Genomic DNA, 15,541 nt, shown 5'->3' with positions numbered 1-15,541 from the left:
CAGATTGAACGGTAAACAGGGCAGATCATTTGGAATGTTGTCATTACCTGCTATGCTGGTTGGCTTGTCTTCTGTCCATTGTGGTTCTAGTTTCTTTAAACTTTTCAAGAATAGACTGTTAGAACAAGGAAAGTAGGAAGTTGTTAAGAACTGCTAAGTTAGGCTTCTGGCCCAAATCTTCTACTAACCAACTATTTATTCTGTGACTTTGAACCCAAAATTTAATCTGTTTAGACCTCAGTGTCCACATCCGTGAATGAGGCGGTCCATATGTAATGGACCACGGGGCAAATACTTCTGTAGTATGTCACCACATTCAGAAAACAGTTTTCTTCTAAGTAAATACTAGATTATTTATTGTTGTGATTTTTCTTTTAAATGAGACCAAATTTTAATGGATTGTATTTACTTTTACATGTGTTAAGAAGTAATATTGTTTTATATTTATATGTTTATTGTATAGATTCTTTTTTTTTTTAAGATTTTATTTATTTATTTGACAGAGATCACAAGTAGGCAGAGAGGCAGGCAGAGAGAGGAGAGGAAGCAGGCCCGATGTGGGGCTCGATCCCAGGACCCTGGGATCATGACCTGACCCGAAGGAGGCTTTAACCCACTAAGCCACCCAGGCGCCCCTATTGTATAGATTCTTAAAGGGAAGTTTTAAATTCCTTGGATATAAAATATGATCAGGATCTGAAAACTTTAGCTGTCATTGATTATTCAGGTAGTACATAGAGACATTTAAAGCTGTTTACTATAGGGGCGCCTGGGAGGCTCAGTGGGTTAAAGCCTCTGCCTTCGGGTCAGGTCATGATCCCAGGGTCCTGGGATCGAGCCCCACATCGGGCTCTCTGCTCGGCAGAGAGCCTGCTTCCTCCTCTCTCTGCCTGCCTCTCTGCCTACTTGTAATCTCTGTCTGTCAAATAAATAAAATCTTAAAAAAAAAAAAAAGCTGTTTACTATAGGCACTTAAAAATTATTTCATAGATTTTATTTTTGCATTTTATATTTTTATAATATAGGCATCAGTAATTTTCCCTCTTTGTTCCTTTTTTTTTAAACCCCTCCTTAAGGGCTGTACCCTATTCTTCTGTAGTCAGGCTGTAAACATTTGATAAGTTAGCCTGTGCTTGATTCATGGAATGTTTTGTCTTTTTAGAAAAATGGTTGTGATCAGGCTGTATTTGCTATAATACAAGCTACTCCTTAAAGTAAAACAGTAGCTAAATCTATCCCTTAATGACATTTCCCATACTACACACATTTGCTGTTTTTAGCTTTAGTCTGAAAGTGTGTTATTAATCAGAGTACTTCACTGTGCAACTCCGCGAGTGTTTCTCTCTCATGTGCTTCATGCATCTGGCACTAAATGCTGTACTCTTCCATGGCTCATTTAGGGGTCAGGCCCAGCCTCAGGAGCAGTGGTATCACTGAATTCAATGAATGTGGATGCAGTATGTGAGAAACTGAAACAAATAGAAGGTCTGGACCAGAGTATGCTGCCTCAGTATTGCGCAACCATCAAAAAGGTGATGTACACATTTACCTGCTGACTCAAAGTGGGCCTGAGCGCGTGCGGGGTGGGCTCCGTGGACAATGAACGCTGCAGTTTTAGCTTCTGAAAGTTGGATTCTCTGTTGGAATAGGAACGCTCCAAATGGAAACATGATTCTTATTATTTTGTACCCTAAAATTGCCCTATTATTCCTGAGTTTATAAATGGATAGAAGACAATAAAGTAGCTGTATCACAATGTTATTTTTTAAATGACCTAATGGAAGTTAAAATGCCGTGGTGGGAAGAACAGAGCTCTGCGGAGCAGAGCTCTGCGGAGCTTCGCAGTTAGAGACACGGCAACTCATGTCTCCGGAGCACAGTGCAGAACCCTTCAAGGCTTTTTATGGTGTATTTGTTTATTGCATTATTTATTTGTGACTTAATAATTATCAGAATAAGCCACACTTGCTTCATTTTCCCCAGACTGTTACTTTCATGTCTTAGAGGACTTACGAGTATGTTCCATCTGATGAAACTCACGGGTCTGCTTTGTAAGACGAACACATTGGAGGAAGTTTCTTTTTTCCTAGGTCCTGTTCTTGCCCTTCTAGTAGCTACTGCAAAGTTGGACAGTGTCGCCTGGGATTCGGGAAGGCTTTCCATATTGTACAAGGCTGTGTCCCTGTTATAGTAGATACTTCTATTATGTATGCTTTTTATGCTTTTCCTAGCAGAGAACTACAGTGAATATTAATAACAAGCCTCTAATGTTTGCATACTTTAAAGAATGGCATCTGAAAACTTTTGAAAAGAATTATGAGCATGTATAGATACCATTTTACTAATCTCAACCTACGTTTAGGAAACAAAAGTACGTTTATGTCGGTTTCCTTACAGATGTGGTTAGTGCTTATCCCGGTTTGCGAAAGCATCAAGCACTGCCTTTCCAAGGTGCAAACCTGACTCCTCCAGGCAGTTGGGGTAGTGTCAGGAAAGGGTGAGGCCTCCAGTTTGAATCCTGGGCAATTTTGTTTCCATTATGACAGCATCTTCTTCCCACTCAGTTCTGCCTGCGCCCTGGCTTTGGAGGCCCATCTTAGCACCTGGTCTCTTAAGTGCAGCGAACTGCCTTGCATTTCTGCAACAGGACCTCTGTCACAGGCCTGCTGTGTACACTCATGTCTTCAGAATTATCCCGGAGACTGAACATTGCATCAGTTTTAAGCACAAGTATTCTATCATTTTACCACAGTTAACAAAGCCAGGTTTTGTGTAAAATCAGCAAGCCACCTATTATTAATAAATAAAATTCCATCTCTTCTCCTTTGGCAGAAATTAGAATTAGACCCAATAGTGACACAGTAATTTTTGGTGAATTTAATAAATTGCGGACTTAGTGGGTGGACATTCTTTATGGCCGAAGTTATCTAACGGAACTGATAAAGAGGCTTGTCGGAGTTTACTTCATTTAGAACTTTGTGTCTGATTGACAGACTTATAAGGACAGATATCTTTGTCCCCTCCCAGGAGCTTCGTTCCTGTTCATATTTTACGAGACTAGAGGAGAAAAACTAATGGTTTTGTTTATTGCTCATGACAGAGTACAGGTAGTTTTGGAAATAGTTGGGAGCGCTAGCTCTGGGGTTGTCCCTGAAGAGTGACTTGTTTTACTTGCGTGACTAAGACATTTGGAAAAATACAGAGTAGCTGATGTTCAAAGTAAGTTGGCTTATTATTTTAATACATAGGTTAGTAACCTTGTTTAGGTCAGTATTTTCTAGTCTGTAATGACTTTCTTAGTACTAAATGTAAATGTACTTTTTAATCACTAATAATTGAGATATGTCCTGTTATGTTTGTCTTTATACTTTGCCTTTATTTTTATCCAGGCAAACATAAATGGCCGTGTGTTAGCTCAGTGTAACATCGATGAACTGAAGAAAGAGATGAGTATGAACTTTGGGGACTGGCACCTTTTTAGAAGCACAGTAAGATATTTTATGTTTATAGAATTGTTTATAATATTGTATGAGGCAAATGCTATCATTACTAGTCCAAACTGCTATTTTTCTGTAATTTTAAAAAACCTGTAACAAGTGCATTTTATACTTAAGTACAACCCTTGTGTATTATGTTATGCACAATGTACACAGCAGCACGTGGCAACCTTTTCTTTGGGTATTTCACCTGGAACCTTGGTAAAGAGGTGACCTGCCAATTCTCCATGCTTTCATTGACGAAGGCTTTCTCTTTGAACTGCCTCTAGTAGCCTGCCCAGGCCTCTAGGCCTCGACTTTGGTGTCTGTCCTTGTCAGGCCTGCATCGCCCAGTTTTAACAAAGATCATGTTAAGTCAGTTTAGAAACAACCCCCGGCCCTCACTGTCTGATCATCATTGGTCCCTGATCAAACTCTTCATTCCCCACCACCCCGGAGTTGATATCTGATCACCCTGGCCTGCCTTCAGCGAGAATCCTGTCAAGTTGGTTCGGCCAGAATTCCCCCTTAACCTTGATGTTTCCTCCTAGCAATTTTCTACCCAGAAACCCCCACCCCAAAGCTTGCTATAAATGCCCTCTCGTCCATGCTGCTTTCTGGATTGAGGCCCGTTCTGTCCTGACGTCTCTTTCCCCTCACTGCAGTAGTTTCTGATCAGAATCTGCTTTTACCACATTAGCTACTCTCCAGCTTTGGTTCTCTTTGACACACTACAGTTGCATCCTGTTTCGTTCTCCAATTAAATTTCAAACTAAAGTAATAATAACGTAATGGTCAAATTAGAGTGTGCTATGTATATGATGGTTTTACCATTACTTCTTTTAGTATAATTGAAATGAAAGATAAGCAGATACATTTCAGATTCATTAGAAACTCAGAAGTCTGCTTTCTCATTTTCGTTATAATAACTTTATAATGTTTTATTTTCAAAAATGATTTCTAAAACTTCTAAAATGTGATTTGTCAGTGTGGATATTAACGTTATTTTATTTTTTTTTCTTCTGTTAAAGGTACTAGAAATGAGAAATGCGGAAAACCAAGTGGTCTCTGAAGACCCACGTTTACTTAGTGAAAACAACAGTGGCCCAGTTCCTCACGGCGAATCCGCTCGTCGCTCTTCACACAACGAATTGCCGCATACCGAGCTTTCCAGTCAAACTCCCTACACACTGAACTTCAGCTTCGAAGAACTGAATACACTTGGCCTAGATGAAGGTGCCCCACGTCACAGTAATCTAAGTTGGCAGGTATTTATTAAATGTCATTTTTCATATTACCGAAGAGAAGTAGGGTGATTTTAATTCGCTGAGAATATGTTGGTGCGTTTATGTAGTCGTTCGGAAAATACTTAATGAGTACTTCAGGGAACAAGACAGAGGGTTCCAAACCTATTCTTAAGGAACTGTATTTTTCTGAAGAGGACAGTGAGTAAAACAAAAGAAAACAAAAGATAATTTTGGAAATGGGCAAGAACTGTCAAAGCAGTAAACTAGGGTAATGGCATGGAGAGGAAATGGGAACTGGACTGGTTTGGTTAGGCTGGTGAGAGTTCAGGCTTCACTTGCTGTTTTCTTGTTAAATTCATTCATCAGTGGCTAAGATACATCTGTACTGGAAAATTGCCACATACGTTATCCCTTTGAGCAGCGTAATCTGGTTTTCAGTACTAATGCCCCGCGTTCGTGGATATTCATTTTCTTTCTGTTGACTGATACCAGGTGTGGTGAGTTTCTTCTTTGGATATTCTTAGCAGACAAGAGCCAGAGGAGGATCAGGAATAAAGAGGAAAGTGAGAGACACATGAGAAAGAATAAGGAGGGAATAAGAAAAATAAACTAGGGGAAAATGGAGTAGGATGCAGGAAAGAGAGGAGATAAGCCAGGGAGGAAACGCAGTTAGTAGCTCCAGAGAAGTGGTGCTGACGGGAGCCGTGTTTAGGGAAAGCAGCCCCTGGCAGGTCTACCGTTTTTAAGGCAGTTGGGTTTGGTTTGGTACTAAAAACATTTTTTTGTCATTGTCATTATGTTTTTATATTACTAGGTGCCTTTTTCTTTATGTTGGGAAACTATTTTATAATTGCGTACTGACTGAGAAAAAATTCCCTTCTTTTATAAGAAGATAAGTTCACACTTGACCCTTTTGTCCCTGTGTTTCTGCAGTAGTGCTTCCCTTCTTTTCCCTGGGATTCCTTTTAGCATTCCATAAGAAATCTCTTCTCTGCTTTTCCACACTTGTATCTCCTCCCATGACCTGGGAACTCCTAGCCTTCCCATTCATGCAGCAGCTCTGCAGTGGTTTTGTAATCTCAGTTCCCTTGTACTCTTAAAAATGACTGAAGACCCCAGAGGGCTTTTGTTTATGTAAATTTTATTCTGTATATTACATTAGAAATAAAAACTGAGAAACTTTAAAAATACTAACTAGTTTATTTAAAAATAAACCACTTACGTGTTAACATAAATAGCATTTTTATGAGAAATGGGAATATCTTCCAAAACAAGACAAACTTTAGTGAAAATGGGGTTGCTTTGCAAGTCTCTTTGATGCCTGGCTTAATAGAAGGCAGTCAGACCCCCCTTTTCCCCCCATATCTGCTTCTGCATTAAATCTCTTGTGACCTCACACATCCTGGAGCCTCTGGAAGCCCTGCTGGACACACTGGTGGGAACGAGAGTGAGAGGCACTGGCATCGTCCTGTGATTCTCTGATGAGAATTGTTGAGACCTCTGGGGTACCCGAAGTGGTGTGTACACACTGCATTTGAGAGCGGAGAGGTTGCTCTCTGAACAGTCCGAACCCACTCGCAGGAGACCTTCTCAAGGAGACGGGCCATTTTCTCCCCGTGGGAGGAAGACTCTGGGCCTTACTTCTGCTTCTTTGCTTCAGCCTTCACTGTTATCCCTTTGTAGAATTCCTTTGTTCTTTTTCTTCCATTTCCCTTCTCTTTTTCCTAATCTGTATTCTTTACTCCTCCCTTATCAGCTTTTCTGAGATCTAAAGCAATTCAAATCCTAAAACTTCACATTGGAAATCAAACTTTTAAGAATACTTCATTTCTCTGTTTACTGGGACCTAACTGCTGGCCTCATGGCTTCCATTTCTGTTCATTTGGATCCTGTGTTTGTCTTTTCTGTTGCTCCCTATACTTTATTCCTTTTAAATTATTATTTTTGGCATTTAGAGTACATTTTCATACTGTTAAAATTTGACAGAAACATGTCCTACAAGTTGAGAAAGTTTCCTTTTTTTAAATTTCAAGGATATTTAGTGAATAATTCTTTTTTTTTATTTAAAATTTTTTAAAATTCCAGTTAGTTAACATACGGTGTAATTTAGTTTCAGGTGCACAATATAGTGATTCAGCACATCCATATAATAACCAGTGCTCATCGGAGAAAGTTTCTTTTTAACATCCATTGAAGACTTGAGTATTTTGTTTTTGAGATATACCTTTAGTTTTCTTTGTCTTTTCTAAGAGGAGTTTTTGTATTTTATCAATGAAGGTGACTTTTGCCTTAAATAAAAGCTAAAAGCTTAAAATTATAAAAATAGGTGCTAAGATTATTTGTTAATACAACCTTTAATTATACCTTTAAATATTAATAATAAACTAACATTATTAAAATTTATATAAAGCTTTCTAATAACAGTAAAATTATCCATAAGATCACAGCTTTTATTAAACTGTGTTATGTAGAGTTCTTTTAAAAGAATTTGGTATTTTGAGGACTTTAAAAATTCTGAGTGTACATATATATTTCCTAAGTTGATATTTATTATGCCTTTTTTTTTTTTGCTTATTTGAAATCTTAAATTTATTTTTTTCTGTCTTCACAGTCACAAACTCGCAGAACCCCAAGTCTTTCGAGTCTCAATTCCCAGGATTCCAGTATTGAAATTTCAAAGCTTACTGATAAGGTGCAGGCCGAGTATAGAGATGCCTATAGAGAATATATTGCTCAGATGTCTCAGTTAGAAGGGGGTGCAGGTTCCACAACAATTAGCGGCAGATCTTCTCCACATAGCACGTACTATATGGGTCAGAGTTCATCAGGGGGCTCCATTCACTCTAATCTAGAACCAGAGAAAGGGAAGGATAGTGAACCAAAGCAAGATGATGGAAGGAAGTCGTTCTTAATGAAGAGGGGAGATGTTATAGATTATTCGTCATCAGGGGTTTCCACTAATGATGCCTCACCCCTGGATCCCATCACGGAAGAAGATGAGAAGTCTGACCAGTCAGGCAGTAAGCTGCTCCCCGGCAAGAAGTCCTCAGAAAGGTCCAGCCTCTTCCAGACAGAGTTGAAGCTTAAGGGAGGTGGGCTGCGCTATCAAAAACTTCCAAGTGATGAGGATGAATCTGGGACCGAAGAGTCAGATAATACTCCACTGCTCAAAGATGATAAAGATAAAAAAGTGGAAGGGAAGGTAGAGAGAGTATCAAAGTCTCCAGAACACAGTGCTGAGCCGATTAGAACCTTCATTAAAGCCAAAGAGTATTTGTCAGATGCCCTCCTTGACAAAAAAGACTCATCTGATTCAGGAGTGAGATCCAGTGAAAGTTCTCCCAATCATTCTCTTCACAATGAAGGGGCTGATGATTCCCAGCTTGAAAAGGCGAATCTCATTGAGCTCGAAGATGATAGCCACAGTGGAAAACGGGGGATACCACATAGCCTGAGCGGCCTGCAAGATCCAATTATAGCTCGGATGTCCATTTGTTCTGAAGACAAGAAAAGCCCTTCCGAATGTAGCTTGATAGCCAGCAGTCCTGAAGAAAACTGGCCAGCGTGTCAGAAAGCCTACAACCTGAACCGAACACCCAGTACCGTGACTCTGAACAACAACAGTGCGCCAGCTAACAGATCCAATCAGAATTTTGATGAAATGGAAGGAACGAGAGAGACTTCCCAAGTCCTTCTGAGGCCTGGTTCCAGTTCCAACCCAACTGCAATTCAGAATGAAAACCTCAAAAGCATGACGCATAAGCGAAGCCAGCGTTCAAGTTACACAAGGCTCTCCAAGGATTCTTCAGAGCTCCATGCAGTGGCCTCTTCTGATAGTACAGGCTTTGGAGAGGAAAGAGAAAGCATTCTTTAAGAGAAATGAGCAAAAGCAGAATAGTATTACCCTACCCCTGGGACAAAATTGACCCACACTTATAGTGAATCCATCCATGCATGCCGTCTTTGTACGCTTCATTCACAAATAATGAATGGGAAGGTCTTTGGTAAAAGAAGCATACACTATACACAGAGTAAAGTGTAAGAAGAGGCGATGGATCAGTCAGCCTCCACTGTCTTTGTAATTAGAAGCTTAAAAACTCACTATTGTTATTGGAACTTGCATTGGCACACAACGTCATAAAATTTTTTGAGACAAGATCTAAGTATAAAAATAGGTTAGAAATATCTTATTAGATAGAAAGGGCATGATTTGCCAAAGAAAATGGAAAGCTAGAGACCCCTTTTGGACAACATTCACTCATCAAATATTCAAAGGAAGACATGGTATTAGATGAACCAGAAGCAAATTTTGCTCTTCAAGGGTAAAAGATAAGAATTTATAGGTTATGGAGTAGCCCAGAGACTACTGTATAAATAGAGGACCAGTGTTGTATATAATAGACACATTGTTTAACAAGGGCTTTAAATATTGATAAGAAGGTGAATGAACAGTGCTCAAAATAGAGACCCAGTGATGAGAACTTTCCGAGCTGCTAGGGGAGTGGCCCGTGGGGAGGGGCTGAGAACCTGCCTGGGACCTGGATGCTGGCCTCCACATCCCAGACGTGGCTCTCACCCCATCCACCAGCTTGAGAACCCACGCTGGTCTCTTCTGTGACTCTTCTAAATCATGTACCCAACTTTTCTTAGCCTAGCAGTGAGAGGGAAAAACATGAATTCTTTCTCTGGAGACTCAGGGAGACACAGGTAATAATAGGCTCTGATACTCATGGGTCAAGAGAATGAGGAGATAATTACATCAGAAAGGTCAGTGTCACTTGACAAAGACAAGGAAATATTTAATCAAGTAAAATTAAATTATGCCTTCTATACCAGTGTAGAATATATCTGTCTACTTCATCTTTTCCAAAACTAGCATGCTAACCCCAGAGGAGGACCATAAAAAAGGATATACTTTAAGAAGTTTTAAGATGTAACAAAGCAAGGGTAAAAAGCAGATAAAACTGGTGAGACTTTGCATTTATTCTTAGCAGGGTTAAGAGAATGACCACATTTAAGTATCATATGGACTAGAAGTGGACCCTGTCATCATGCATTGAATTTTTTTGTTGTTGTTTTAACATAGCCTATTTATGTAGAATTAATTTTGGCAGTATAGCCTCAGTCACAGATAATATCGTAGATGGTGAGATCGTAGAATGTGCAATTACCCAAAGTTAGTGTTACATTTGTGATAGTTTTCACTTAATAGATTTTTATTAATACACTGAATAAATTATTTAGTTGACCAGTCATTGCGCTGAATAGTTGCTGTTTGGGGTTTCATTGTCTTGATGTTTGAGTATAATCTAACATTTCCTTAAAGTGTTTATTTTGCATGACTTTAACAAATGTTTTTAACCAATTTAAGGCAGGATGTTATTGACGTTATATATTGAAATGTTAACATTTTAGTATTTATAGTGGTTTAGTTCACAGTATTGTATAATTAGTAATTATTTCAGAGGCAATATTTTGTTCTTTTTCCGGTGAGTAGATGCAGCTTAATATCATTGTCGTACATTCTTTACGCTGTTTGTGAAGTTAATACTAGAGTATTAAGTGTACAAATAGATTTAGAGAACAATAAAAAAATTGCATGTTATTCTGACTCATGAATTTTTATTCACTACAGTGATGATTCACATTTGAGTACAAATAAAAGAGTAATTTGTGTGTTTGTTTTGTCATATGTGTGTACAGTTTGTGAAAGATGTTCAGGTTCATGGAGCAGTCGCACAACTGGCAGACGTGTGCTGAGCTGCCCACTAGTCCTTTGGAGGGAACTTGGCTCCTCGGTCCCCGAGCCTGAACGGTGCTGTGCTGGGGTGTTAGTGCCCGACAGCACAACCCTCCACCAGGCATTTCTGTAGCTGCAGGAAGTAGCTCGTCCAGATCCTGGGAGGATATCAACTTAATTATTATATGAGCAGTATGGAAAAGTTTTCCTTCTCATACTGTTACAGAAATCGACAAGCCAGATGGCGTATTGAGTCATACCGTCATCCCTTTGAATCTGTACGTCTATGTGTGTGTGTGTGTGTGTGTGTGTGTGTGTGTGTATCTATTTATACTGTATAGCTCAGTCTGGTCCTCACATATACGAAACTCTGCTTTAAGCTGGGTGGAACATGATAGAAAAGAAAATCGGTGCTTTAATCTTGCCAGTCCCTTCGCTTCTGTGTCGCTTAGAGTTTTACCATATTTTATAAACCATTCTGCCTCACTGTAAGCCACGGGCAGTTCTGTTCACGTAGCAGAACATTAAGCCCAGTCATTCACCTTGGACATGTGGAGTGGTGGGTAGGAGTACAGCCCTCCTGCAGGGGAGACTGGAACTGGAAGGAAGCTATTGACATCTCTCAATGGATACAATTTTCACAGTGCTGAGGGTGTAAGGTCAGCGCCCAAATTCTGGGAAATTTAACCATTTGTAACTGAATCAACATTTCCAAAATTGATGGGAAAATCTGTTTTTGTGTTATATTTTATTATGTAAGTTTTAGCAGTCAATAATTTTAATTGCCTAACCAAGTAATTTTAGAAATTTATTTGCTAAAATTCTCAACTTGAGAACTCCTTAGATCATTTGCATGCTGTAGTGCTGCAGTAACATACATTTTAATCATGATTTTTTTTTCTTACAAATACTAACCATTAGAAAATACTGTTTGAATAAAATTAAATTCTTTATTCTTCTGGCTAAAATACTAAACTTAAAAGGTTTTAAGACTACTTAATTTTTGGTTGCACCAGGAATTCTCAGCCTATTTAGAAGTATCCCCGAGGTCAAAAATCTCTGAATTCCTGGCTCACTCTTGAGTAAATCAACACAACTGCCCAGAAAAAGAGGTCACTGTCCCCTTCACTTTGTGGATGAGTGACATTGAGGGAAAAGCAGGTAAAAGGGAAGGTGCGATAAAATTAACTTCGGCAAACACTTGAGACTGAACATCTTGGTTCCCTTATTCCCTACCTGCCCTTCTAGACTTAACGCTGACACTTGGCAGAAGGGAAGAAGCAGGCGGGGAAACTTCTTGCTTGGGGTTACTGGTGAGGGCTATCTAGCCTGGGGCAGGCTATTTGAAATGATGGTATTTTTAATTTCCAGGTGGTGGTGCGCCTACCCTTCCCTACCCCATAATTTCAAGCATAGGCCATAATTATGAAAATTAATTGAAAAATGGAAATTTATATATAACAGTGAGCCCACACTGGATGGTCTTTTAATGGTTCAGCACTTCAGAAAGGTTGAGAATCCTTGGTTGAGACTGATTAACTAGAAAGAGAAGTTAAAATCTTACATAATTTTAAACCCTTTCATGTCTAGGAAGAAAATGCGGCCTTTGAAATAGATACATCTTCAGAGGATCCAATTTAAACTAAGGTATGTAAAAAATTAGTTTTCAAAGTCAACTAGTTTTAAGCCAGTTGTTGGACACAATTTTCACCAATTAGAGAATTTGTATTCTTACCGCTTTAAGAAACAGAGTTAAGTAAGAACATCTAAAACCATCGCTGGAAATGAACCACTTCACAGCCAAAGCTTTGTAAGTAAAATTACTAGTAAAGCACAGTCTTGGTTTACACTGTCCTGAGTCTGCTGTGCCGTGGTCCCTGGGGTGGCCGAAAGGTTTCACTGACTTGGCCTTACTCGAACTCAGAGCAGAGAACTTCCTAAATGGGACATGGGTGGCTTGTATGATTAGCTCCACCCTGAATTTCCCATAACAGTGAGGCATTAAGAAAATAAAGGATTTTTAAGAATATAAAAGGGTCCTGGAGAAGAAAGAACAATTATTTCTAGACTCTTAGTAGTACAACTCTTTAAAAAGCCCATGGAAATGTCGATGATTTGATCTCACTGGAGTGAGGACCAAAGTTGGCAGAAACGTGAATTACACAATACTGTGGGGTAAAGGCGGTGTGATTGTTCCCGAGCACACGGTATTCTGAATGTGTCCGGGGAGTGTCATCAGCAGTCATCTGTTTACAGAGAACACGCTTAAGTCCTGAACTTTCTGAGGCTGAATATGGTTTTTGTAGTGCTAGTTACACCAGTGATAGACATCAGGAGCCCTTGCTTAGTTTTGCCAGGATTTAACAAAATGTGAAATAATATATCAAACCGAATTATTAAAATTTGAATAAATGACGTTTTACTCTTATAGAGTTATATGCGCCATATTATTCAAATTAAGAAGCTGTTTGAAATAACTAAGATGGTCTTGATTACCCACTATCATTTTCTAATTTTAATATATATTTTATACTTATTTACCTGTTTTCTTTCAAGGCAACAAGGGCTCTAGGTCTTAGTACCCTGCCCACGAGACCATTTCTCGTGACAGTTTGGTTAGCTTCTCACGCTCGGCTTCCTCACCAAACCTAAGGGGGTCAAGAAGATACTACCCACCACTCAGTAACCTGCTACCAGTTGCTGGAGAAGAGAAATGTTCACCTCTGCCAGTTTCCTTTCCTAGTAGTTGTAAAGTTTGAATTGGTTTTAATGAAGTTTTCTGTTTATGAAATTCTAGATGAAAGCCCAAATGCATAGCAAAAAGCATGTCAATGAACTCCACAGAACCCTGCATTTGTATCTCCTAGCATCTTGGTCAAATATCTGATAAAAAGTTAGATTGTTATTTTAAAAATTCCAGCTCCCGCGGCTAGCATGTGTTTCGGCCGGCATGCTTCTGAGAACTCACACACTGTATATTGTTCTCGTTAATGCACATTAAACTCTCTGTGTTCCTAAAAAAGTTACTTTCTTTTTGAGTTCTTTGTGTTTTTCTTCCTCTACCTTTAACCTGACTTCTTTGGCTCCTTTTCATCGTAAGTTTTTTTCTATTGTCATGTATTTACCCGCTCCTGCCACGAAGCCTTCTTCAGACGGCAGAACGGGACGGAAGCTCCAGCAGCTTTTAGAGCGAACCTCGGACTCGGTTAGCGCGGGGACCTCGGGGCCGTCCTCGTCAGGCGACGGGCCGAGGCCGCGGCGGGCCGGGGCGCACGGAGCCTGCGCCGCGGCCATGGCTGCGGGCCCGGGTCGCCTGGACGCCGCGGCTCTGCCTCCGCGCGGCGGGTCCGGCCGGCGCTCGGGCTGTGGCGTCACGCCCGCCCCCCTCCCTGTCTGGCCCCCGGAAGCTTTTCGGTCTGGGGCGCCCGGAGTCTGTCCGGACACTGACAACGACCCCCCGGGGCAGGGTCTCCCCAGCCCGTCCGGAGACGCGCCGTCGCTTCCAAGTGCCAGGCCCTGTGTCGCTCGGGGGTGTCTGTCACGCCCTCCTGCGCTCGAAGCCCGTCGGAACCTTGTGGGGACGCCCGTCGTCCAAGTTGGCGGAACTGCGGCGTCAAAGCAGATGCTTCGTCTACGTTCAGCTCAGCGCGTTGAAAGGATCTGCGCATCCCCTCGGCGCCCGGGCTGCGGCGTGGCCGGGGACGCCCGCTGCGGGCCGCGCGACAGGCCGCTGTGCAGGCTCCGCCGGTCGGGCTCCGTCTCCAGCCTCTTCCGTCCGCCAGCCGCGCTGCTCTTCCCGCCGACCGCCTCACGGCTCTGTCGCTTCTGTCGCCGCGTGTCCCCTGAGTCCGCCGGGAGCGAGTGTGCGGCTCCGCGCTCGGCCCCGAGGGTCTGCGGTGCGGCTGGGCCGCCGCGGGCCGCTCCGAAGTGTCGTTCGTGAGGCGGCTCGAGCTCGCCGACGGGCCCGCGAGTTCGCTCCTGGCTCCCGGCCGGGTCGCCGCGGTCCGAGCCGACGTGAGGACTCGGGCCCGCGCGCCTTCCTCCGCCGCCTCAGCAGGCGCCGCCGCGCGCGTTCCGGGCGGGCGGGAGCGGCCGGGGCGGGGGAGCGCGCCAGGGGGTGGCCCAGGCCCCTCGCCCCGGCCCCGTGGGCCCCGCGGCGGCGCCGAGCGGCGGGGGCGGCTGCTGCGCTGCGACCCGGCCGCCCCGCGGGAAGAGCGAGCGTTCCGGGGCGCGCGGGAGCCCTCGCGGCGGGGACACCTGCCGGGCTTCCCTGCGGCGGACTCCGCGCCGCGACGGTGTTTTCCACCACAGCGGCCCCTGCTCCGGCCGCGTCGGTCTCACGTCTCAGCCCGTGCGGGTTTCTCTGCGGGCGCCCGCCACGGCCGGACGCCAGCGAGCGGAGCGCTTCTCGGGCAGGCGGCTTCCGGCGAGCCCGCGCTTCCCCGCGCCGCCGAAACGGGCTTCGGGCGCGGCGCGGAGCGCGGGAGGGATCCGCCAGGTAAGCACGGGCGCCGCGGGACGCGTCTCACCGCCCCGGCGCGCTCTTCGGTCCGTCCGGAGCCCGCCGGCCGCGCGGCCGCCCCCGGCTCGGCGAGGTCTCTTCCTCCTGGAGCGGGACCGGCGGCTCCCGGTCGCTTCTCGTCGCGGTGAGACGGGGCGGCGCGGGGTCCCGGGGGGCGCCTGGCCCCAGGCCGGGGGCTGCTGGTTCGGAGACAGGACCCCCGCCCCCCGGACCACTGCTCCCCGGGAAAGAGCGCCCCGCGCCAGAAGTCGGCGGGACATTCGACCCCACGCCCGCGGCTTTGTCCTGAAACGAACTCGTCGTAGTCGAGCTCCGTGGACCACTTCCCGGCGTTTTCCTACCCGCACTTCCTCGGTTCCGAGACGCACGTTTTGTTTGCACGTTTGACTTCTCTGAAACGTTTTGACAACCGGCAGCGTTTTTCTCTAACGTTTCCTAAAGTAAGGAAGGAAGGCCCCGTCTCACAGTTGATGGAGTCGTTTGGATCGATACGGCGCGATGCTACCGTAGTATGTGGCGCGGTCATGCGGGACCGCAGCGGCCGCAACAGCCTCGA

The 15,541-nt window shown here is 43.6% G+C and overlaps 1 protein-coding gene across 15 annotated transcripts in view; it reads left to right on the top strand.

Moving 5' to 3' along the window:
* Positions 1 to 13,330, top strand: part of KIDINS220 (kinase D interacting substrate 220) — a 99,443-nt gene extending 86,113 nt beyond the window's left edge. For 10 of the 15 annotated variants that reach the window (XM_032866796.1, XM_032866792.1, XM_032866788.1 and 7 more), the window contains 4 exons: positions 1,401 to 1,532; positions 3,390 to 3,488; positions 4,508 to 4,744; positions 7,335 to 10,328. In XM_032866796.1, the coding sequence (XP_032722687.1) occupies positions 1,401 to 1,532; positions 3,390 to 3,488; positions 4,508 to 4,744; positions 7,335 to 8,597 (1,731 nt within the window). In that variant the 3' untranslated portion in view covers positions 8,598 to 10,328. Of the gene's footprint in view, positions 1 to 1,400; positions 1,533 to 3,389; positions 3,489 to 4,507; positions 4,745 to 7,334; positions 10,329 to 12,053; positions 12,111 to 13,019 lie in introns of those variants that run through there. The other 5 variants (XM_032866801.1, XM_032866799.1, XM_032866800.1 and 2 more) reach the window with 2 other exon arrangements.
* Positions 13,331 to 15,541: the final 2,211 nt, after the last annotated feature.

The sequence above is a fragment of the Lontra canadensis genome, unplaced genomic scaffold (assembly GCF_010015895.1).
Source record: "Lontra canadensis isolate GAN:19392208 unplaced genomic scaffold, GSC_riverotter_1.0 scaffold32, whole genome shotgun sequence".
Lineage (NCBI taxonomy): Eukaryota > Metazoa > Chordata > Mammalia > Carnivora > Mustelidae > Lontra > Lontra canadensis.
This window is presented reverse-complemented; position numbering and strand designations above follow the sequence as displayed.